The 26,302-nt window shown below is 37.0% G+C and overlaps 1 protein-coding gene across 1 annotated transcript in view; it reads right to left on the bottom strand.

Annotated features, from left to right (window-relative positions):
- Positions 1-1,707: 1,707 nt before the first annotated feature.
- Positions 1,708-26,302, bottom strand: part of nxph2a (neurexophilin 2a) — a 96,035-nt gene continuing 71,440 nt past the window's right edge. The window contains exon 3 of the mRNA XM_039757372.1: positions 1,708-6,133. Within this exon, the coding sequence (XP_039613306.1) occupies positions 5,387-6,133 (747 nt within the window). The 3' untranslated portion in view covers positions 1,708-5,386. The remainder of the gene's footprint in view (positions 6,134-26,302) is intronic.

Genomic DNA, 26,302 nt, shown 5'->3' with positions numbered 1-26,302 from the left:
TATCCTTTTGGTTCCCTTAGTGTAACAACTTGATGTTCAGCAGTACATGTTGTAATGAGAGACGGATTAGGACATGACGTTAAGTATAACATAATGTAACAGTCACTCTTCTTGTAATACAAAGTAATTTGGTAAACATTACCGACATGGTGGTGCAGTGGTAGGCAAATTGTCAAAAGACTGGATTCAGATCTCATACTTTGTGGTGTGTGTGTTAACTTCCAGCCGTAAAATGAGGCAGTAACCACTGGAACACCACACACCCAACACTGAAAACACAAAACAGCACTACTTTAAAGGAACACTCCACTCAGGAATGCTATTTTTTGTAGTGATGATCTAGAAAACCTTTAATTTCATATTTTCACTGAGAATGAAGTTAAGAAAAGTTTACGACAGCATGGCACTCTATGGTGGCCAACACTGGATCAAAGCAAATGTTTATGAAAAAAAAAATTATGAAAAAATATGTTAGTTATCCAGTTGTATGCTCACAATATGAAAATGGATGCATTTTTTGTTAATTTAAAATATTTTTGAAAAAATGCTTCTAGAAAAATCAACGTTGGGCAGTGTCAAGCAGGTGAGCATCAGGGAAGTATTTGAGTGTGACACTGTTTTTAACACAACACAGTTTCTGCCTGCCCTAGAAGGGAGGAGAATCCACCAGGGAACTGCTGACGTCTTTTTTTTTGTCTGGACCCATTAGTTCCCAATATTTCTCTGTTGCAAAATTCAGGTATTCCAACGTCATTCTGGAACAGACAACTCACTGGAAAGTGTCTCTTCCCAGCAGAAAGTCTTTCACCGGCTGCAAGAAGTCAGGACTCACTTGTGACACATCAGGCCTTTTTCTGTATTTATTTTCAACTGTTATCACCATTCATTATATAGGATAACCTGAGGATCCCTAAACTTTGAAGTGTTTGCTGTTTTTTGCTTTACAGCATAAGCAGAAAAATAATTTTGTTTGGGATTGAGTATTTGAATTGAAGATCCACCTTTCCCCAGGACTCTTGACCAATGAACCTTTTTTATTTTTGTGGACATTTTTGATGCTGTTTGCTGTGGTCCAGTGTTCATCATCATACACCAGCCATTCTCTCACACATTTTATTTCCGTTCTTCCTGAATGTAGAGAAAAGCCAAGCAAAATGACACCGTTTATTTGCTAACTAAAAAGATTGCAATATGCAAGCTTTCTCTATATTCATAATGGCTAACACGGTACAACACCCTTGTACTATGTTCTTCCTGAATAAATGAGATAGTCATCACTACAAAACACATGGGGTAAGTATCATATTAAAATAAATCTTATTTTTAAGAAGGAGTATTCCTTTAAATGTTGAAACACCCACCATGTTCAAAACAGGATGCACTTCTAAATGAGTTCTTGTGGCAAATGTGACACAGTTTGATGGGTACTGTTCAAGTTGTCAACACATAACACCAAAGAGGGACTAGAATTGTTCTGTCATATAAACCTTCTTTATACCTCAGGTGCTTCACTGTTGAATGGTTTGGATTGGGAAATGTATCCCTGTAGTCATTCTGGGAAGGTAAACAGCAGCAAGATGGCACAGAGTTCTCAACAATGGTAACTTGTTGAGCTGAATTTGTGGAAAAATATGGGAAAAATCTGACTGCTGAAATTACAGCAGGTCACAGTATTCTGTGTTCTTAAATGGCCCCATCAAGGTAATATGCAGGTATACTTAATTTTATTTGAAATAATTACAGAATTTGTATGGAATTTGATTTGATGAAGAACAAATAAAAAAAAAAAACCATTAATGGAAACATACAGCATAACGACAACAGTAATTATCATTCCCAAAGAATCTCTCATTAAATTTAACAAAAATAGAATTAGACACGTTATTGAAGAAAGTTCTTAAGATTGTGGTACATGCGGACTCATGCCAGCGCACAATTACCCATTTTAAAAAAAATAACTTTGGGGTTATTTATTTATGAATGGTTCCATTGGACTGTAACTGCATATTTGTTGACATCATTTTGTTTTTCTGTATGTCACCCAGTTCACTTGCTGAATTCACTGGATAGATCATTAGATCACCATGGGATATTAAAAGAAGTATGTTTTTAGTTTAAATTGCAATGTAACTAACTGAAATTGAGTACCTAAATATATAAAAAAAGAATTTGTACAAGGGTTCTTTTAGTTTTTACTAAACAAGGGATACAAATATGCTGTGCATATCATTTATTTTGTAAACTTAAGGGAATGCTAGTTCATGATTTAAATAGACAAATTTACCATTAAACAAAATACTAAAATAACTCATGTATGAAGTATTACTTATAACATTATATCATTAAACATAACATACACAGTAATTCTGCAATGTTTTTAGCCAGCTAAAACATGTATACATTTTCAACAAATAATTATTGTAAGTAAATGTACAATTGTGTAAGAATACATAAGCTGTCTTTTAAAAGAACAGAAGAGATTCGCAACAAAAATACAGAAACATCTTAATGGGGCAAGAAACACAAGTAAACACATAGACCATTCTACTGAAACAGGGATCTCAAAGACCAAGGGAATAAAATAAACCCATAAAGAAAATACAAGAACACCACAGCAAACCATCTTTGTTAAAGCATGGTTTCAAAATCTATGTAACACATTAGAAATAAAACACAGTTATTTATTTATAAAAAATAAAAACATAAATTCCCAAACTTTCTTAATCCAATTCAATGTCTGATTCAAACATTTGATACTTATAAACTTTCAAATAGGCGCTAAATGTGTAAATTGCTTTAACAATGAAGTTCTGTGCATGTTGATGAATTGCATAATTTAAAAGGTTGGCATCAATTTCAACCCTCAGAACCGTGAGTTTTCATTGCAAAAAACTCAAAAACTCAAATAAGTGAACAATATAAAAACACCCTCAGATTCCCACTGCTTGTGTATTTTCAAGACAGTGTAATCTGATTAACAAATGACATTTGGAAAAGTTAATTTTCATCCTTTGTTCAAAGCATATACTGGAATTCCTTGATTAAAAACACCTCAACATGTCACTGGCAAACTCTTTGTTCATTCTCTCCAGATGGACACCAGGCTTATTTCCCTACCATGGTGGCTCCTGTATGAGAGTTTGCCTGCCCATCATCAGTATCTCTGTTTGTGTTTCCTCACACTCTCTAAAATGATGTGTTCTGCATGTGTCTTGAAGTATTTGTGTGTGCACTGACACTGAGTTTCTGCCTTAACGATTTGTTGCAGGAATTTGCTCTGGTTCCCCATAACCCCTATAAAGGATTGTGCAGGTAATGAAAATGATCGAGAAATCCCCTTTAACAATCTAAGTATGCTTGAGCATTTGATTTATTTTCCTCTTTTAAAGTTGCAAAGCTTTACATGAGAGGAGAGAATATAGTATATGCATAAAAACAGACAGCCAATGAGAAGTCCATGTAATGTGTGTAATGTATAGTTTTTATGTATAGATAACAAAAACAGGGAAAGGTCCATGTTTAATAAAAGAATATAATTCACAAAATAATACAGTAATACACAAGAATCAATAGTCAATATTTCAGAATAACTTATAACGGGTATCACAAGAAGCAGCATCATGGCATTTAGCCAAATCTGTCTAGCCTTAATGTGAAATGCATGTAAAAATAAATGTACTAGACAAAATTTCTGATGATTATGCTAAGCATCTTTCTAGATAAGAGTATAAATGAAACTGATCAAATTATGGTAATTTTATCATAATTACTATAGCCTTATAGTTTCATTGGTGAATTTTAAAATGGACATTAAGGGTCAGTTGCAGTGTGCTATGAGCTGAGGATGATCCCGTGCTGATCTGGTCTTAGTACATATTCACAGAAACAAAACTAACTTTCGGATTTAGCGCCATTGCAGAGTGCCAGAGAGTTAGAGATTCCACTGCAGCAGACCAAGACCAAGACTAAGAACAGTTGCAGTGCACTTCTTGGAAATTGGAGGAGGAGAACAAACTGAGATCTTTTATGATACGTATTGTATATGTATGAAACTTTCCGAATATTATCCCTCTTCTGACTAGATATTTTATTTGCTTTGAGATACGATTCTATTAATGTTAACCTCCTGCCATCATTAGTTTCCACACAGGGATTTCAAGGCTTTTTCATTTCCTTGAATTGAATAACGTTTACAATAGCAAAAGCAACACTGACTTAAATCTAATGTAGCTTACCGATTGTAATTATATTTTATTAAGATTATATAAAGATGTGCTTTTTCCCTTTACACGGAGAGGTCTAAGTAGCAGCATGTCGTTAACTGCCATTGCACCGCTGTTAAAGGGCAACCATAAAGCTAGCTGAGAAAATTGAGGTTGAACACAATGGCAAAACAAGACTAGCTGTGGATTAGTTAAACTTGGGACTGGTCTTGTTCCATCGTTCACTGAGGCAGCCCTTAGACTTGAGGATCATCCCTTCTTAGCACCATCTTAGCGTTGCTTGGACTTGATCCGCCACTAGTGCAGCGCTATCGCAGGTACACTACAACTGACTCTAAAAGTCATATAATAATGGGAAGTAATCATTTGCTTAAACATTTTCAAAAGTATCTTTCTATCAAGGGGTCTTAGGGTGCCCAGTCTACCCTGCCAACAGCCAACTAATACACCTAATTTGCATATAAACCAAAAGTATTACAAGGTTACAGCCAGTGTTTTATCTGTAGTGTTAGTGTGTCCAGTGTGTCAAATTGAATGTTTTTACACAGATTTTCTCATTAGTGGGTATGTGCAATATAAATGGCCAAATACGCCCAATAATAAGTAATTATAATAAATATGTATAATAAAAAAATGTGGGAAAAGGTTTATATTTGCAAGACTCTCAGTCTGATATTAGAAAAGAAAGAACAGCATAAGAAACATAATTGCTTTTAAGTAAAATTAAGAAAATGAACATTACACTGTTGAGATTTCAAATTCGATTTGGATAAACATGACACGTCTGAATGGCAGCAAAAACGTTTAGGAAATGCCATTGATTTTCCTTCTTTGGAAAGCATGATCATTTCACATTAAAGCAGACTTCATTATTTATGATTATATACATTTTTTTCTTTGACTTTAAAGCCACTTAACAGTAGTTGCTCTAGAAATAAAAAAAACACTCTTCTTCTTCAGCACGTTAGAATATTTTTACTTTCGAGCAAACAATGTTGTTGGATAATCATGTTCCTTCTTAGACCTCTTCAACACAATTTCATTTAAAACAGTTGGGGTTATCATTAAGAGGGGACAAAAAGAAATTATTTCAGGACCCTTTCATTTTTTCTCTAAATCACTGGCACAGTCTAAGAGGTCAAGGAGCATGCATGAATATGCTTTCATCCCGAGGAGAAGTAGGGGGTGTCACTATGGTAATTGTAATCAGGACAGACCTTCTGAACAAGTTTGTAATCTACACTGTAGAAGGCGATGTAAATGCATATGACTTTAAATGGTTTAGAACACAACCAGGAAACATGGCTTTGAGTTTGCTCTTGGTAGCAAACTTTTGAAGGATCAAAGCTACAGAGAGCGGTCTTTTTTGCTCTGTCTGTTTTTTCGTACTCAATTCGACAGTTGAAAGCCTTGGAGTCCTTGGTCTCTAGTGTTGACTGCTGCGAGATTTCAAACTCCACAACTTTAGATGGTGGCACCAGACTGACTGATACATTTCCAAGACCTGTAGAGTTGTGACGGAAGTAAACGCTGAAGGTTCCATTTCCGTGGTCGACAATTTTGCCAGTAATCAAAAGATTTAATTTTACAGTTTTGATATTGGAGTGAAAATCTCCCCATCCAAACATTTTCTTAAACTTCCCAGTCTTCACTATAGGCCGACGTTTAGTTCGTACATGACTTTCAAGGACATCTGTCTGGTTGACTAACCAGTCCCAGAAATCATTGACATTTTCCAAATATGTTATCTCCCGGGTGTTTCCCTTCAGGTCCTGAGATCCTCTTGCAAAAAGCCGAAGTGGATTTATAATGCGTGGACTGGCTACAGCACTTGTCAATTTGTCTTTATGGTCTGCTTCTTCCCACTCAATAAGCTCAGCTGTTGTTATATGGGATTTGCCACATGTAACCTAAAGAAAGAATATGGAGTTAATTGCAATTCTATGAAATCTGCATATGTTAGCACATTTAAAAGAATCTCTAAACCAGCAAGGAACATTTTATGTTACTCTGTGACTATAACATCAGAAAATACATTACAAAAAACAAACAGATAATATATTGACAAAATTATGATGCAAAATGAAGATTGTTAGACAGTAAAAATTAAAGAGTAAAATTAGTATAAGTAATAAATATAAGTAATTACAATTAATAATGAGGAAACTGATCATGGAAGTGTGCACTTGATTTACTGTAAATGAACTGATCAAGAATAAAGCCATGTGAACCTGATGACCATATTCATTTCTTCACAAAAAATATTACCTAGATACATTCAGCAGGATCATTAGTGCCCACCGTACTTGCCTCTTCAGCACATTTCCCTGCACTTAACACTATGATTAATAAAACCACACAGTTTTAACCAGAGGAATTTTAAAAACTGTATTGCTTTAGCATTTTTTGGTATATAAATGTGTCTGTGTGTGTGTTTAGGTTTGATACCACATCCACTTTACAAAAATGCTTTAATGCTCTAAGTTGCTATAATAAGCTGAGCTGGTGTTTTACTGATAATTAGATGTGGTTTTCCTCCTAAGGTATGGATGAGGGCAGTAGGTTTGCAGAAACAGATGTTGTTGCTCCAAGGATGCCAGTTACAAAAATATGTTAAAAAAAGTGGCCAGATTTTAATTACTCCATAATCTTGCTTTAAGTGCAATTAATCCACAGAGGCAGATAATTAGCAAAAACAACAGCAGTTTTCTTCATATTTACATTTCATCTTTCCTCGAAGAAAACAAAAATATTTTTGTCTCTTCAATGATGACAAATATTATTAGAATGCTTCCAAATCTAGATTTTGCTAATACAATGCGGCATTTTATAAAAACCACGTGACAAAAAATGGGGTGATAATAAAAATGCGTCTTAATACTCTGTTGAAGGCATTACTAGCTTTATTTACATTCATAAAGCATAATTATTTATTCAGGATGGTGTGCAAATGCCTCTGCCAGAGTTGAACATTTCCAAATCTCTGCGTAATCAACAGGAACAGCTAACTTCCCTAAAGAAAAACAGTATTGTGTGTGTTGTAGCCACATAAATAAGCCATTTAATTAAACATAGCAAATCCTTTAAAATAAAGAGGCAGTAAAATATGAAACATTTAAATTTCTGTAAGAATATGCGTCAGTGCTTTATGTAAGTGTCTACATATTTGTCAAGTCACGCACACACCCAATTACCAATCATTTATTATATATTGTAATACTTAAGTATAGTATTGCCAAACACACAAGTTCTCAAAAATAAAAAAAGACTGTAAGCATTGTAGCCTAAAGAGACTGTGTATCCAGAAGGATGAAGTTTTAAAGTAAACTTTAAAGTGTCAGTGAGTACGATGACCAACAATCCAAAGGCATTACAAACTGGAAGAAACTCTGACATGAAGACATCTGGCAGACCCAAAGTCACAACCCAATCAGAAGACAAGTTTCTGAGGATCACCAGCTTGCACTTTGATTTTGTTTTTTGCAATTTCTCTAAATGGAAGGTCTACACTTGCAAGGGTAATAATGCACTTTCTCATTTCATTTGTTAATTGCTGTTTTCTTGCCATTATAACTGTAATATTTTAGAGGGTGTAGTAGTTTGGTATGGTCTGGTCAGTCTGGTCCAACTCTGCTATAAGACGGGCAGAGGGTTTTTAAGTAATCAACATAAGCTGGGACACCTGTGCAAATTGTTTGCTTCTACTTGCAAGGCTTAATTTCCATTAATTGCTGCAGAACATCTGTAGAATGTAACCCATTAGTTGTTCCCTGAAGAAGGCTCATTTGTAATGTTCTGAAATTTCCTTTTTTTCAGTATTTGCTAGCCTAAACTTTAAATTTAAACCACTGGCAGATTGCTGCTTACCTTTTTACCATGTTAGGTCATTCATTGCATTTCAACTGATTAAAATTGAAGAAAAACTGGAAAAGCTGAGGTGCTCTAAATCGTTTGACAGGTAGTCTATATTCAAATTATAATATACTGTAGATCCAAACTGTATTTGTTAGTCTCTAAGTGCAATATGTTTACATTTACTTGCAATACATTTCCTCTGCCACCTATCAGACCAAGGTCCATTTGTAAAGATTCTGCTGACTTTGCATATCTGCCATTCAACCTAACATACTATAGTTTAGTCTGACCACTTAACCAGCATTTTGTTATATTTTTGTTAAGTCCTGTAAAAACTAAGTCAGGCGGGTGTATAAGGAAACAAACAGGCAAATCACAAGTACCCTGCGAAGTACTGAAGAAAGGTAAAAACTAGAAAAGAGTGGAATGAGAAAGTCACTTAAGTCGGTGAGACATTAGACATCTTATAGTCAGAGGGGATGTCAAGCTTGTCGACTATAGTTGCTAATCTATTCACCTGTCAGATTACACAACCAGTATTCACAGGGTATGACAAATCTGAGAACATTTCAGGACAGTTTCACATTTCCAAAGTATTGCAAGCTTGCCCGTTATTCTGACATCCAATAAAATGCTGCAGACAGAGCTGGTGTTATATGAATGCTTTCCAGAACAGCAATATCAACTGTAATCTATTTTTTCTTCCATTATGTTGTGGTACATAAAACACAAAACATCAGACAGACTAGTCTATCTTCTGTTTGCAAGATCCAAAACACCCATGCTCCTTATTCCTCAGGGCTGTATTATATGTATCGTATGTCCAGTAGATGTTCATTGTTTCTCAACTCTCTCACACACACAGAGATAGTTCACCCATACAACTTGAAATCTGTTTTTATTTTGATGGGGTGAATTGCAGACTGGTTGGACCGAGTCATCGGGGATGTCAGACTGCCTCCGACCTGCTAAAATTATGTAAATGGAGTCTATAACCAAAAATTGTAATGTGGCAGGACCTTTAAAGGACAGGAAGATAAACAAATAAATCTCCTATCAGCCTTCTGGAAGAGGTGAGTGACATCTTTATATGAGGTCATGGAAGATTATTAGTGTTTGTTCTGACCACACTAGCAGCCTTATTCCAAATGGCAATGGCTTTACCCGTTTGTTAATTAGTCCTGCTGAACAATCTGTAAAAATAAGATGCAGAGGATAGACAAGCAAAGGTGAGAGCTGACTATTTCAGGAGACGTTTGGAAGCGAATTTATTCAAAGCAAATAATTTCCATTAAGAAGAGATCAGAAGGAGTTTATCCTATAAAATTAAAATGTTGGGTAAAGGAGTGAATGAAAAGTCTAAACCTAAAGCTAAGAAGAAGTAATACACAGTAGGTCAGAGCCAAAGGTAAAATAGTGACAATAGAAGGTACTGCAGTAAGTTCCAGGTTCTCGGGGAAAACACAAGTCGTTATTGCATATTGTCTTTAAAGGGATAGATGTAACCAATGAATTAATCAGAATAAACTAGTGGTTAGAATTTTAGGAACAAAATTTTGTGTTTACAATATCTGAGCAAAAAAGTACAGTGGGTAGAGGAAAGATCAATTATCAATGGTAAGGAAGGATTTGCATTTTAAAGCAGTAAACAGTTCAAAGCAGAAACTGGTTTAATAAATGGAAGAAGAGAAATGTGAAATGTGTAGATGGGATGTACATATATATTGGGGACTTGAAGGGGGGGACTACAGATCTAGAAGAGAGCAAAGATATAGCCAAAAAAATTAAAGAGGGGGAAGGAATGTGATAGTCTTCAAACAAGTTGCAGAACGCCTTAGGTTTCAACTCATTAAAACATTTGTTTTAAAAAAAAAAGGTGTCAGAGTGGTTCTTCAGAGTGATGCCATAGACGAACCATTTTTGGTTCCTTAATAGACCCGTCCACATGAAGGTTCCAGAAAGAACCTTTTTCCGTACAGTAAATAACCATGAATAGATAGTAACAGATTTGTGAAATACCAATAAGTCATGATTTTAAAAGGACTCTTTCTGCATACGATAACACAAGCTAAGTCCAGGTTTTCTTAATCTGTTAGTGTCCTGCTTTAATTTTTTATACTTCTGTATATTAGGAGGTTTTCCCAAGCAAAAAAAGAACAAGCTTTATATGCAGAGGACCCATCACAGAATGAAATGGTGCTTTGACAAGTAATAGTTCTACAAGGAACCACACAAACCAATAAAGAAACATAAAATGCCATTAAAGAACTGTTCATTTTAAGAATGTAAGGTTCTCACACCTTTTGGAGAACACAAGGGATAAAAGTATTGGTGGCAACCTACTTCATTTTGAAATAGTGGCTAATTCAGATGGGCAATTGTTTATGCTGTTTTGAAATAGAGCCCTTGTGTTTCTTCCATTAGCTGCTAAATCTTTGCTGACATTGTACAGAAATCTTCCAAACAGTTTTAGCATTTTAAAAAGGTTGAACAAAGTTATGAAATGCTCAAGTCTGTTTACCAGAGCTCGATCACATCTCACTCAGTGCATGCTTCCTGAGTGTTATGAACTGCAGATCAGGGACCTCATTTATAAAGCTTGTGTATGTTCAAAAAGAGACTTGAAATATGTGTAAGCAACTTCCCATGCAAACATTAGAATTTTTAAAAGAAAACCTGTTGTGGGAACATGAATATATTTATGGCAACTGTGATCCATGTGTACATGACATTTTGGAGAAGCTGGGAAATGACGACACCCTTGATAAAGTAGGGAAATGCAGCCAAACCAGCTAAATAATGATTCCAAAAATTACAATCACAAAAAAATCATATCACTAAGCCAATATTATTATGTACATTGCTGCAGCAAACATATTACACCTCAAAAACAATGAATTTGATGCACTGACTGTATTTTAGTTTCCTTTTAAATGGGCCTATACTATGTACTGAAGAAGTTTTTTCTTGTTTGTTTTTTGCCAGTTTATACTTCTCAGTGAAGTGGTCGTTAGGTCAGAAATATCTTGGCCAAGCTTCCCTACATCATGCCTGATATGCTAATAGCCATTAACTGACCAGTGAGGCACTATATCCACTTTTTGTATGGTGTGCATGCACATACATAAAATATAACATGTTTTTGTCAATATAAAAGGAAATCTGCAGCAGTGTCTGTTTCTCCTAATGGTAATTGGAGCACTACCATACACTCATATTGCAATAAGGGAACCTAGGAAGAATGAAGCTGCTTTTGATAACTATAAACAGTTACATTACATGAATGCGCCAGTCATCTGTGATGACATGAGGTGGCTGAGAAACACTGTATCTCTGTGCCCTGTGTCAGCTCGTGATTCCTTTATTTTGTGACAAAGTAGCTTTGACAGACATGATAGTACTGTACGTGGTGGCTGGCTTGTTGGTAAGGTAAATGGATGAAACTCTCAGTGTTGCATATGGCCTGTACTATTTATATTAACAGTAATCACATCATTACCGGTACATGTGTCAGGTGATAGTGGCTGCCTGTGTAGACACTGGCGTCTTATGTTTTTCCCTTTCCCCCAGAGCACAGTGGAGAAGCGCTATAATGCCATGCATGATCTTGTGCTCTCAGTTGTGGAGCACAGCCAGATACTCTTGTAGCCAGGTGTCAGGGTGTTGACACAGCTCTGTCAGCCAATGAAGTACTGCAGCTTCATGATTGCATATGCATAAGGTTGATTAGCATGCTCCATATATGGATATTTCAGGGCGATATTCAATGTGCACTCCTGTGCACATATTTACAAGATGATTGTGATTTATAAAGGTAAACTGCACAGAAATATGCTTACACCGGGTTTTACATATCTGATTTTTTTTTTTTTGCCCTACGTATCTTCCTGTTTTTTAGACTGCACATATTTTCAGGCTCAAATCTGTGCAAAGTTTTATAAATGAGGACCCAGGTGAGCAAGCCCCCAATTTGCCTGAGAGGGCTATTCAAACTAGCTGCTTTTAAAATCTGCCAATTCCTATGCTTATTTTTTCACATTACCTCCACTTAAGGTGTGCTATGACAGATACACAGGCAATATGTATAAAGGCAAGAATGGAGTTATAGTGATAGTGAACCAGGATTACAATACATCAACAAATAGTAAACTTTGTACAAGGTTCCAGTGGTTTCTGTGAGTAATGAGTCCAATTCAGCCACCAATTACTTTGGACAATAATAAGATTGACTCACCCTCAGCCAAGATCAGCACCATGATTTATAAAGAGACAACTTGGAACTGCTCAGCATGGTACACTTGTAGTCCTTAGAGTCTACTAAGAGGTCAGGCAAGTTAATCTGGGACACCCAGCACAACAAGGCATTCGAAAAGATTTAAGACCTCGTTATAACAGGAGCTGCTTTGTTCTCTTTGTTCTACAAGGTAGTCCTTAAAAGTATTGTTTGTACAAGGCATGCAAAACAATATTAGATAGGCTTGGACACAACAAGATAAGCAATTTATTGTGTTTTTCAGTGTAATGCAGTGTATTTCTGTACACATTGACCCATATGAGGAGAGAGCCATTACAATTAAACAACACCTCTGCAGAAAAAAATGTTTTTAAGAAAAGGTAAGGTATTATTCATGACAATTATTATGAACAGCAATATCTTCTTTCACAGTTTCTGCAAAAAGATTATATGCTACCAGGTAATAATAGTTTGTTTTTTTCTTTTTCTTATGCCACTTATTTTGGGGTTTAGTGATATTAAATCCTCCTCAGAGGTAATCCTACTGATGTTCTGAAGTGTTTGTACATTTCAGTTTTTTAACGCCTTAATAAAATGACAAAGATATAAAAAGTACAAAATATATTTGGAAAAAGGCAAAAAAAAACTGTCATTGCATGTTTCACATCTTGTCAGCAATTTCATGAATGTCTGTGATAATGTGCAGCAGCATTGGTCATGCACACCGCAGGTAAGGATTCCACATTTTTATTATGCTTCTCTTATCTGCAGTAGGTTCAATTTGTCATGATACTCTTAAAAGAGAGGATGCCTTTGCCATAAAACTTTATTTACTGGGCCTTGTTTTTATGTATTTCTATCATTCACAATTGGTTACACGATCATTCATAGGTTTAAAATTTGATTTGCACAATGAGATTTAAAATTTTAAGAATGGTAGAGAAATTTCCAAGGTCGATTTCAAACAAGGTTTGCAAAAAGACTAAAATAGCTTGGCCTGATGGAAATAATGCTAGTAGTCTCCACTGTCCTTGAAACAGACTGCTAGGATTTACAATACATCGGTATGTCCTGACCTTGCCACTATCCTTACAATAGATAGATAGATAGATAGATAGATATTTTTAAATACATTTTTAAATGAATGATCTTAGGCATAAGAAAAAATTATACTTCCAAAGGAAACTGGACAGCTTTTTTTCAGGCTGTTGTTACTGTTGTTACATTTTTTCAGGGTGTTGTTATGCAGTTTCATTTATTCAACTGACTATAAAATGTTAATTAGTCATTTAAAAAATATATATATATGTGTAAATGTGTATATATATATATATATATATACAGTATATATATATATATATATATATATATATATACAGAGATAGAGAGATAGTTTGCTTAAAGCCAATAATAAACCCTGAAATTATTTCTTTACCTGTTTTTATTTCCCAAAAGATTACTTGTCAACCTCTATCAATCAAACATTCTTAATACCTATTCATAAAGGTCAATTCATTGTTGTGCTCTTCAGTCCTTGAGCTTAGAAATGAAATTTTCCATCTGGTCCATGCAAGTGACCCCATGTGGCAAGGATTACATTTTGATGCATTTCACTCAAATGGCACACAACAGACACCATACTTTGGAAGGTCATAATTTATATGCTTATATTAATTCTTTTCTGGATGTTTGCAAACGAGCGAGCAAAGCAACTTCAGTTCAACCCTTATCCCTTGCTAGGGTTGTGATATTCATATCAGAATTTCAGATATACCGGAAGATGTTTGGCTGTTTGAATATTCAAAATTGAATAGAAATGTTGACTGTCGCAGATCAGCTACTCCCTGTGTCACTATTGGCACTGCAAGATTTTTTTCAGATTGCTGTCTTGTATTTCCACACCACTGCCATCTACACATTGGTTGTGTCTTTGGCTATGTATTTTATTGTCATCAGGGAAATGAGCAGCCTTCTGTCTAAAAAGAAAGGAGCAGCATTTTCTTTTTCAAATGCAAGGTGCTCTCCTTTCAAGGGCTGGAGTCAGTCGGCATGTGGCTCTCTTATCGACAAGCAGCAGCTGACAGCACATCTTCTTGGCTGATTTATACTTCACAGATTCACAATAAGCCTTAGGAGTGCAGATGGTTTCAAGGCTAGATGAAAGCCATCAGTCTAACAAAATCACAACTAAATAATAGTTGTTAGGGCAGGTACAGTTGCAAGCCCAGATGAACAGCAGAGGAATAAATGCCTGAGCAGTCTCATGATGCACTGTAATAAGATATACTGTATGATCCGCTTGTCACATTTCCCCAAGCACTTCAGCTTAAGCTTTACAATGCACTGATGAGGCCTCATCTGGAGTACTGCGTGCAGTTTTAGTGTCCGTACTACACAAATGACATGGCAGCACTAGAAAAAGTCCAGAGAAGAGTGAATAGGGTGAGTCCAGGGATAAAAGGTATAAGTAATGAGGAAAGATGAAAGAAACTGAACATTTTCAGGTTAATCAAATGATAACTAAGAAATGACCTAACTGAAGTTTTTAAAATTATGAAAGAGGTTTGTAGTTGATTCGGGTTGTTACTTTAAAATGAGTTCTACAAGAACACAGTTGGAGACTTGTTAAGGGTAAATATTGCACAAACATTAAGAAGTTTTTCTTTACACAGAGAATCGGAGTAGTGTGGTGGATATTAGAATTCTAAGGACATTCAAAACTTGGCTTGATGTTATTTTGGAGAAATTATGTGGATAGGATTGGTGAGTTTTGTTGCGATGAATGGCTTGTTCTCGCTGAAGTTGTTCTAGGAGACCTCACCCCTTGGTCTTGTTCATTTCCTAGACCCTAGAAGATACGAAAACTGTACACGTGTCAAGCTTTCTTAGCTACCAAACATTCAGGTTTACAACTCAGTCTGACTGAATTGCTTGTATCCACTGCACCACACTATTCTGTTTGTTTTGCACTTGTGGTCTTTTACCTGCTCTTCTACTCGATTAAACAACCGTATCAAGATTTATATGGAAGGATTATTAATAGCAACCAAGCAAACCATATTTAAATGTTTATTAAAAAGTAAGTCCCAGACAATAAAAATATCATTTGCTAAAAAACAAAATCCAAATTATTTTATTTAAGGTAGGGAAAATATCAGTGCAGTCCACTTTGAGGCCACTGTTTCTCTCTTTAATTAAAGTCTCATCGAGAGCAGATCAGTTCACTATCACTAAGACCTTAAGCAAACATAACAGGACTAAATAAAGTATTTTAAAATAAGCAGCTCATATATGAGAATTTAAGAGACAGAGAACCATGAGACATGGTTGTACTAAAAGGAGAAGGAACAAAACATCAGGCAAATAAGCATAAGCACAAATATAAGCCTAGGCAAAAAACAAATGACAAATAAATTAAATGAATGGTCCAAAATAAGAGAGTGGCAAAATAAATGTTGAAAAAATTTGACGTTCTTAGCAGACTGGATGGCTGAATGAGAAGAACAACCTTGAGCCTGATAACTTGTAGTAGCAATTAGGACTGAAGAGCTTCAGGCAACTCCAAACTGAGAAGCATAGCTGAAGTTAAACAGCATGTGATGTATGTCTCTAAGGGTATGACATGATGGATTTATTGTAGTAGTAGTAGTAGTAGTAGTAGTAGTAGTACTGTGATATGAATAGAGTACATGTGTCCAGCCACACAACACATCAAAACTCTCCAGTGCCATGATAAACTCGAATGTATTAAATGCAATTGTTAAAATCTAAATGAATAAATTCATTTTGAATTTTTCATCTTTGTTTGATGTTATTTATCTGTTTTGTAAACTAAGGACCTCATTTCAATACTCAGATCACATCTGCTCTGTTTGTTTGCTTATCAATCCCATAAATACTACTGAAACGATTTTCTTGAATTTTTGCATGTAGGCTGCCCTTGGTCCAACATGAGATACACGCTGTATGGTGTTTCAAAAATTTTGTTAAAGGGGGATTGTAATGGTGTAAGCAACCCAAGAACTACTCATTATTATTATTCTTAATAATGTACATACCATATAATAAAGCCGAACCAACTTAAAATCCACGCTGTGTGGCTTTCTATTTCATTGGGAAGGCTTTCTGTAATGTGAGGAGTGGAAACAAATCCATCACTTTGGCTGAGTTAAAGTTCATGAAATTTTTCACACATTTTTAAAATCTAGACTTTTAGAGCTTTCAAAAGTTTTACCGCTGAAGCCGCGTCATCACACTGAAACAGTTCAGCTGATGCTAAGGACTTTGACATATTCATTAGGTTAGGCCCAACTTATAGCGAAAGCTACATGCCATCTCAGTGATTCAATGAAAATGACAGTGTCACACATGTGTGCATAGGAGGCAGCTGAAGGACTTAGAGAGGACTGATTATACATCTGCCCAGGGGGAGGCGGGGTACGCTGACACTCTTTCTAAGTTCCCTACAGGTCTTTCCCGGGAAATCCCACCAGGTGCCACCACCTCGAAGCGGGGCACATCATTTCCGGTCCCGAGGACGACATCATTTCCGATCCCGGGCCCGAGGATGACGTCACTTCCGCCCAACATCCTATAAAGCCTCCTGCCTTTGCTCTGGGAGGCAGTTCTGTTTTGGACTCTGTCGTGTCTGTCGTTTGCTTTTGCAGCCAGGAAACCGCATTAAACGGGTGGCTGCCCCAAACCTTGCCCTGCCTCGAGTCTCTTCTTGTTACAACAGCCAATGTCAGGGGGTGGATATGAGATGATGAGGGACCGAAACAAAAGTCTCACATCACTCAAAAATGGCTTTGTGTACCGTGTGAAAGTTTTGTATTTACATTATTGTTCAAGCAAATTAAAATAAAGGCTTCATGGAGTTGCATTTCTGCAAAACAAATCATGCATTTCTGCAAAACATCTGACTACAGCATGTATAATATACACACACACACACACAAGGGGTGACCATAAAGTTTTGAACATGAACCAAAAAGGGTATTTTATGGTCCCAATGTTATAAAATTAACTCCCATGTACAAAAATATGCTAGTTAGTGTTTATCTTGCCATAAATACGTGTTCGTAGTTCAGTTTGGCCTGGAAACACACCCGCTGTTTACAGAGTGTTATATAAATACTTCAGAAAGAATTAATCAAGACCTGCTATTAAAGCTCTTCAAATATAACAGCTTACTTCAAATACTGTTAAATAATGCATGTATTTAGAATGGTAATCAGGATAGTTATCGCCAAACGCATATTGCTTACATTTTATTGTATATTTATGCAATGTACTGATAATTTACTGACAAATAAATAGTGTTAAATAATAGTGTTAAATAATGCATATATTTAAATTGTTAATGAAGACACTTAACACCAAATTAATATTGCTTACATTTTATTGTATATTTATGCAATGTACTGATTTTAAGTTGTGATAAAGTTGATAATTTATTCTTGTTTTTAAGAACATTATATATTTAAACAAGACCTAAAAACATATTAACATAATTATTTGCATTAATTTGTAAAGAAAGTACTATCCAAATAGAGATATGCACAGGAACGAAAGGATTCATTCAAAGATGATAGTGCTGTGGGTCCCACTGACTTATCTATACTAATAAAAGGCAAAGCCCTCACTCACTCACTCACTCACTCACTCACTGACTCATCACTAATTCTCCAACTTCCCGTGTGGGTGGAAGGCTGAAATTTGGCAGGTTCATTCCTTACAGCTTCCTTACAAAAGTTGGGCAGGTTTTATATCGAAATTCTACGCGTAATGGTCATAACTGGAAGCAGTTTTTCTCCATTTACTGTAATGGAGATGAGCTTCAACGCCGGGGCGGAGTTTCGTGTGACATCATCACGCCTCCCACGTAATCACGCAGTACATAGAAAACCAGGAAGACCTCAAAAAAGCACTGAAGAAAACATGCATTATATAATTGAGAAGGCAGCGAAACAATAAGAAGCGAGCGAGCAACATATACAGCCATATTCATGAGTTCTGCAACTTCGGAAACAAAGCACGATGTAAACCTACACTTTAAATTAAGTTCATAGACAGGCTACGCTGGCGCTTGTAATTTAGTGCCTGCCCATATAAGGTCGTCCGTCAGCGGCAATCCAATAGCAAACTGCCACGGGTAAATATTCACGGGTGAAGGACTGTGCTTATGGAGAGGAAGATGAGATGGTCAGGGTGGTGTTTGACACAAACTCAGCGAAACTGCGAGAGAAAGTTTTAAGTGCCAGGACTAAGGTAACATTAAATACAGCTATGGACATAGCACAAGATGGCACCAGCACAGCTGGGAACCTTCGATGCATGTACACCGAGCGGCTCACGTGAACTGACGCAGTGCACAGATAAAAGGCAACAGTTCCAAAGAGCGCTGAACAAAAACCGAATTACACAATTGAAAAGGCAGCAAAAATATGAAGCGCCTGATAAGCATATTCATAAATCCAGCTACTGCGGAAACAAAGCACACGGTGGAAAAAGTCAATGTCCCGCTAAAGGAAGACAGTGTAAAAAAAACCAGTGCATGCAGTGTGTCAGGTCTCAGATAAAGAAGAAGACGAGCTGTTTATTGATGCAGTAAGAAACGAATCGATGAATGAAACCTGTCATCTTTACAACGATTGACAAACACGGAATGTAACTTGAACACAACACATCCTACAAATACGAACCTGATTGAAAGAAATAATGATAATCAAATCCTTGATGACAGCAACACTCAGTAACACTCACAAAACAAATACTGTATATTGACAGTCATGTTACGTTATTTTTAAAATGTTCCCTTTTCTTTTCTAGCTTTTTAACACACTACTTCTCCGCTGCGATACGCGGGTATATATATATGTATACATACTCGAATAATGGATACTTTATTCGCCATCAATGATTGTTTTGGTAAAGCCATACTCAGTGTATTCATTAGATGAATGGTAAAAAAGTAAGAGCGAGGGGAGGATGACTCATTGAGGCATGCAAGCTGTAGTGCGCGTCAACTCTATCTGAATTGCGCAATCACATTTGAAAAAATATATCTTTTCAAGTTCTATTTAGTCCATATGTGTCAAACTCAAGGGCCGCGGGGCCACATCCGGCCCGTCATGTAATTATATCCGCCCCAGATCATTTTATATACTGTATTATTGTTATTAATGGCCCGGTATATGAAGCGCTGGTAACACAATAAACTACAGATCCCATAATGCAGCGCTTCAGCTGCCTTGCCAAACACTTACCGCGTTAATCAAGTCTACCTTATGATACTGCAAGTTATTGCGAAGCTAGAGTTATTGCGCACTGAGTTTGCACGGCGCTTTGGTGACTTTGAAGAACAAAAAAAGTCCGTCTACATGCGGCTCGAACCTTGTGCATGTTTGGTAGCACATATCTGTGTGAGAAGCTCTTCTCATTGACAAAGACTAACAAAACAGCACACAGGAGTCGCCTCACTGATGAGCACCTGCAATCCATCCTGAGAATCTCCACAACACAGAACCTCACACCAAACAGAAACGAACTTGTGGCCAAAAAGATGCCAGGCGCCCAGCTCTAAAATGACATATGAGCAAAGACAACTGAATGATTTGATTTGTTATTGCACGTAAGAGCGGAGTCAACTGCTTTAACAAACAGCGTATTGCACTGATACTGAAATAGCTGTGTGTGTATATATGTAGATATGTATGTATATGTATATATATGTTTATATATGTGTTTATGTGTGTGTGTGTAAATATATATATATATATATATATATATATATATATATATATATATATATATATATATATATATATATATATATATATATATATATATATATATGACAACAACACTCATCACTCACAACAGTGACAAAACAATTACATTGACAATCAGGTTACGTTATTTTCAAAATGTTTCCTTTTCTTTTCATTGCTTCTTTAACACACTACTTCTTCGCTGCGAAGCGCGGGTATTTTGCTAGTCTATACTAATAAAAGGCAAAGCCCTCACTGACTGACTGACTGACTGACTGACTCACTCACTCACTCACTCACTCACTCACTCACTGACTCATCACTAATTCTCCAACTTCCCATGTAGGTAGAAAGCTGAAATTTGGCAGGCTTATTCCTTACAGCTTACTTACAAAAGTTAAGCAGGTTTCATTTCGAAATTCTACACGTAACGGTTGATAACGGTCGACAACGTCTGCCATGTTGAACTTTCTTATTTATGGCCCCATCCTAATGAAATTTGGTAGGCGGCTTCCCTGCGCTAACCGAAACCAATGTACTTACTTATTTCGATGGTATAATGCCACTGTCGGCCGCCATATTGAACTTTCCAACGTCACCAATTTTCCAACTTCCCGTGTAGGTAGAAGGCTGACCCCATCTTCACGAAATTTGGTCCCCCATCCCAACGCCTCCCACGTTGTTGGCTGCCTGCCTATATAAGACCGTCCGTCGCACCGGTCTCTACATTCCCTTCCTTGCTTCGCCACGGCATTCACGTCTCCCAACTGATAACTACAGCCTTTTTGTTTAATGCACGGCTTCTCCGCTGTTTTATTGTTTGTTAATTACAATTATAGTTATTGTATAGGTATTTTAGACTTACTTTACATTTCTCAGGTACCCATTTCCTTTATCATTCCAATAAAACGGTTTGCGAGGGGTATGCCATGGAATCCTTAAAACAATCCTTTACAACTGAGGTTAAAACACAATGAAGTAAGCAGTCTTCCCTACGCTAACCAAAACCGATGTACGTACTTATTTCGGTGTTATGACGCCACTTTCAGCCGCCATATTGAATTTTCCAAACGTCACTAATTCTCCAACTTCCCATGTAGGTAAAAGGCTGAAATTTGGCAGGCCCATTCCTTACAGCTTACTTAAAAAAGTTAAGCAGGTTTTATTTCGAAATTCTAAGCATAATGGTCATAACGGTCAACAACGTCCGCCATATTGAACTTTCTTATTCATTGCCTCATCTTCACGAAATTTGGTAGGCCGCTTCCCTGCGCTAACCGAAACCAATGTACATACTTATTTCGGTGGTATGACGCCACTGTCAGCCATCATATTGAACTTTCCAACGTCACTAATTCTCCAACTTCCCATGTAGGTAGAAGGCTGAAATTTGGTACTTATTTCGGTGGTATGATGCCATTGTCGGCCGCCATATGCAACTTTTAACGGAAACCGATGTACATGCTTATTTCGTTGGTATGACACCACTGTCGGCTGCTATATTGAACTTTCCAACATCACTAATTCTCCAACTTCCCGTGTAGGTAGAAGGCTGAATTTTGGCAGGCTCCTTCCTTACAGCTTACTTACAATAAGTTTAGCAGGTTTCATTTCGAAATTCTACGCGTAATGGTCATAATGGTCAACAGCGTCCGCCATGTTGAACTTTCTTATTTACGGCCCCATCTTCATAAAATTTGGTAGGTGGCTTCCCTGAGCTAACCAAAACCAATGTACGTACTTATTTCGGTGGTATGATGCCACTGTCAGCCGCCATATTGAACTTTCCAACGTCACTAATTCTCCAACTTCCCGTATAGGTAGAAGGCTGAAATTTGGCAGGCTCATTTCTTACAGCTTACTTACAAAAGTTAAGCAGGTTACATTTCGAAATTCTACGTGTAATGGTCATAAGGGTCAACAACGTCTGTAATGTTGAACTTTCTTATTTATGGCCCCATCTTCTCGAGATTTGGTAGGCGGCTTCCCTGCACTAACCGAAACCAATGTACGTACTTATTTCAGTGGTATGATGCCACTGTCGGCCGCCATATTGAACTTTTCAACAGTCTTTGTTACTTATGGGCCCATCTTCAAGAAATTTGGTACACAGGTTCCTAACGCTAACTGAATCTTACTTACGTACATATATACGTCCATAGCCTGCAGCTCGGCCACCGTGCGAGGTGGAGTTGGGCCCCCTTCCCAACGCCTCCCACGTTGTTGGCTGCCTGTCTATATAAGACCGTCCGTCGCTCCGGTCTCTACATTCCCTTCCTTGCTTCGCCACAGGATTTACGTCTCCCTACTGATAACTACAGCCTTTTTGTTTAATCCACGGCTTCTCCGCTGTTTTATTGTTTGTTTATTACAATTATAGTTATTGTATAGGTATTTTAGACTTACTTTACATTTCTCAGGTACCCATTTCCTTTATCATTCCAATAAAACGGTTTGCGAGGGGTATGCCATGGGATCCTTAAAACAATCCTTTACAACTGAGGTTAAAACACAACGAAGTAAGCAGTCTTTAAGTTTTCGGTTACAACGCACGACTGCGTGCACCATAGTAAACTGTTTTACATGCTACATACAGCAATTCGCATCCGCGACAAACATGCACCTTCTTAGATGCTCCTGCAGGAACACGGAAAGTCTACGTGAGTCACAGGTGCATCTGGACTGTGCAAAGACGACAACGACTCAAGTGACGAGTTGGAGGTGGGAACATGAGCGATGGCGGTCCGCCAGTTTTCAGTCACGGACGATTGTGTGTTGGTTCATTCCATGCATGGTTACAATGTTGCTTTTCTTGCTGATTTATTACATTTCCGATTTTTTAAATGTTAATTTTCTCCCAGTGCTTAAAAATCATTAAAAAACCGGCCTGATTATGCTGCGTATGGTACGCCGCGGGTTGGCTAGTAGACTATAATCCAAGATGAAGCTGATACTTTGATTTTTGGCATAAACACTGCAAAACATGCATCAAAAGTTCAAAAGATGATGACATGCATTGATACAGTCAGAGTAAAACAGTGTTGGATATGACATGGACAAATATCTGAATACATTTCTAGATCTTTCTACTTTGTTTAATGAGTTTTAAGTCCACAGCGCTAAATTTCTAAATGCTATTAACTAGGGGTACTCAACTCTAGTCCTGGAGGTCTGCAGTGAGTACAGGAGTTCATTCCAACCAGTCTCGTAATTAGAACCCAGGCCTAGTATTTTATGAAACTTGGTATTTAATTACATGGCCTGTTTATTCTTTCATTCTTTCAAAACTAATTTGAACACATTGCAGATTTATGCAGAACATTATCTGGAGTAGTAGGGTATTCTACCATTTTAGCCATTAAGAAGGAGGCTCAGTTTTACTTCAAATGTTTTTACTTAGTAATGCATGTCACTGATGTGTTTCCCCTTCTCTTGATGCTGCATGTTAGTAGCTCTGTTATATCGGTTAACAAAGCAAGGTGCCATTTCCATTCTTAATCACTAAGCTCTGGAACTACTTTTGTTTTTCACATACAGAAATGTGTTACTTTCTGGAATCAAGTAGTAAAAATGTTTCAAAACTCATCTCCAGCCAATGCATCTCCTTGTGGTACAGAACATCTCTGTATGCAGTATTCATCTTTGAAATTTTCTGTGGTTGCTCGAATGAAGTTAACACAAGATGTCACAACTTTCATGACAGAATACACTTAACAGATTTGGAGCACAGTGCTTACTGGTGGATCAAGCAGTGTATTGCCATCGGACATGTGTGACTGCATTTGTCCATCTGTCTGTTGATGCATGCAACCACTCCTCTCACCGAACCCGCCATGCTCTGGGCACCATCAGTTGTCATGCTGGTTAAATTAGACCAGCTGAGCCCCAAATTTTTTCATAGATGTCCTCTCCTGTTGTCTTGCAGTGGATGATCTGCAGTGCAGCGAGCTCTTCTGTGATTTCAAATTGCTCATTATTCCCTCGAACGAAACTCAAAAGCCATGTAATATCATGAACACCACTGCTTTCATCAAGTATCAGCAAACAAATAGCACGTCTTTCGATTTTGTTTGCAAATGCATAAGCATAATTGTTTCCGGGCAGCACGGTGGTGCAGTGGGTAGCGCTTCTGCCTTGCAGTTAGGAGACCCGGGTTCATTTCCCTGCGTGGGTTTCTTCCGGGAACTCTGGTTTCCTCCCACAGTCCAAAGACATGCAGGTTAGGTGCATTGGCAATCCTAAATTACCCCTAGTGTGTGTGCGCCCTGCCTGGGGTTTGTTTCCTGCCTTGCACCCTGTGTTGGCTGGGATTGGTTCCAGCAGACCCCCGTGACCCTATAGTTAGGATATAGCGGGTTGGATAATGGATGGATGGATAATTGTTTCCCACTTCTTAAACGCTAAACGTTGGTGTGGAAAGATTCACCGCACTGAATAAATCTGCCTTCTCTTGACACATCTTCTTAGCAACAGAAGCCAGACATTCTTTCACAAACTCTCCATTGGTGATTAGTCGACCACTGGTAGCTATCAGCTTGGCTACTTGAAAACAGCAAGTTTTTACTTGTTTTTTGTTTTAAAATGCGTTCTTCTGAATCATCAATCCATTTTTTAATTTTGAGATTTTTTCTGACCTCGTATGCCCTACTAGACTATCATATTTTTCTTTATGTCAAGATTCATAGTGCTGACGAAAGTTGTATTCTTTGAAAACAGCTATAGACTTTTGACATATGATACAAACAGCTTTGTCCTTGCACTGAACAAAAAAATAGTGATTGGGCCACTGTTGAAAAAATATCCTGCACTCAGAATCATTTTTTCTTTTCTTTAACATTGTTTAACGCAGCTAGTTTGGGTTTCAATTAATGAGTTAGGGTGAAATGATTATGAGAGGTGATATGGGTATTTATTTAATGTTTCTATGGTGGTTCCAGTGCCCATATTGAATTTACTTTAGTTTAAGTAGGCTTATGTTTGGGAATTGAATAATCAGTGGGCCAGGCCACACGCATTGCAGTTATTGCTTAAAGGACCTGTAAAGTGACAGCCTAAGGCCGTATTTGGTTCGTGGGATGCACTTTAGGGATTCCTGCTATATAAGTAAGAAATAGAAACTATCGCTTAGTGAACACCTTTGATAATTTGTTTGGATTTGGTAAATCTTTCTTAATACATAGACTATCTCATAGTTATGCTTTTATTTATTTATTAGCTGTACTATATTCAAGTAGGGGGATTTAGCTTCTAGGAAGCTCTAATAATGACACAGCTACATTATTTTTTTTAAAAAGAAGACAAATTTTAGTTGGAAACTTAACTAAGAAGTACAATTTTGAAGATCTTGCTATTTTAGGCAGAGTTCCCTTACATCTAGTTATCTTAGAACTTTATTTTACACAGTATTGAATTAAATTCTCTTTTTATCAGGGTTATGTTTTAAATGTGTCTTCATTGTCCACATTTCTCTTAATACACATTCCCGGCACAAGATGTTAACTTGTTATCAATGTAATTGTAAATAACTATGGTGCCACCAAGATGCTGCAGAAAATTGGTAAATTTACCCAGTGATCACCAAGATGGATGAAGAGAAGATCTGCATGACAAAATAAGGAATCAGAGGGTGCCAAGGAGAAGTGGGTGTAAATGTTAGAGTAATGGAATACTTAGAAGACACAAATAAGAAAGAGAGAGAGAAGCCCCGGAGGACAGGTATTAGGTCAGGCCTAGGCTGCTTTAGACCTTCGATGTCTTTAAGGAAATGCTGCTGTATTTGAGTCCAAAAAAAAATATATATATATATATATATATATATATATATATATATATATATATATATATATATATATATATATATATATATATAAATATAGAGAACACAAAAGAGGCCAAACTTCAACAGCTGCCTCCCAGGGAGCTGTCTTGAAGGTGTGGTCTTTATAAACAACACAAAGGGCTTGAAAGAGCAATTCACCCAGGTGCTAGATACCATTGTAAGCTAATGGGGTTGTGCAAGTAAATCCTGATCCCTGGCGTGAAGCTGGGAATTTATCTTGGAATTTGTTTTAAATAATGTCCCCTATTAGAAGTACCTAGAGCACTGTGTACAGCATTTGGCCTACATGTTATAATAAAGACATAACAGCATTAGACAGAGTTAAAAAGCAGAGTGACTAGGCTAATTCTGAGACTCAGTGGTATGAACTACTGTATGA

Source organism: Polypterus senegalus, chromosome 6 (genome assembly GCF_016835505.1).
Source record: "Polypterus senegalus isolate Bchr_013 chromosome 6, ASM1683550v1, whole genome shotgun sequence".
NCBI lineage: Eukaryota > Metazoa > Chordata > Cladistia > Polypteriformes > Polypteridae > Polypterus > Polypterus senegalus.
Note: the sequence above shows the minus strand (reverse complement) of the source record. Positions and strands in the feature narration are given on the sequence as shown.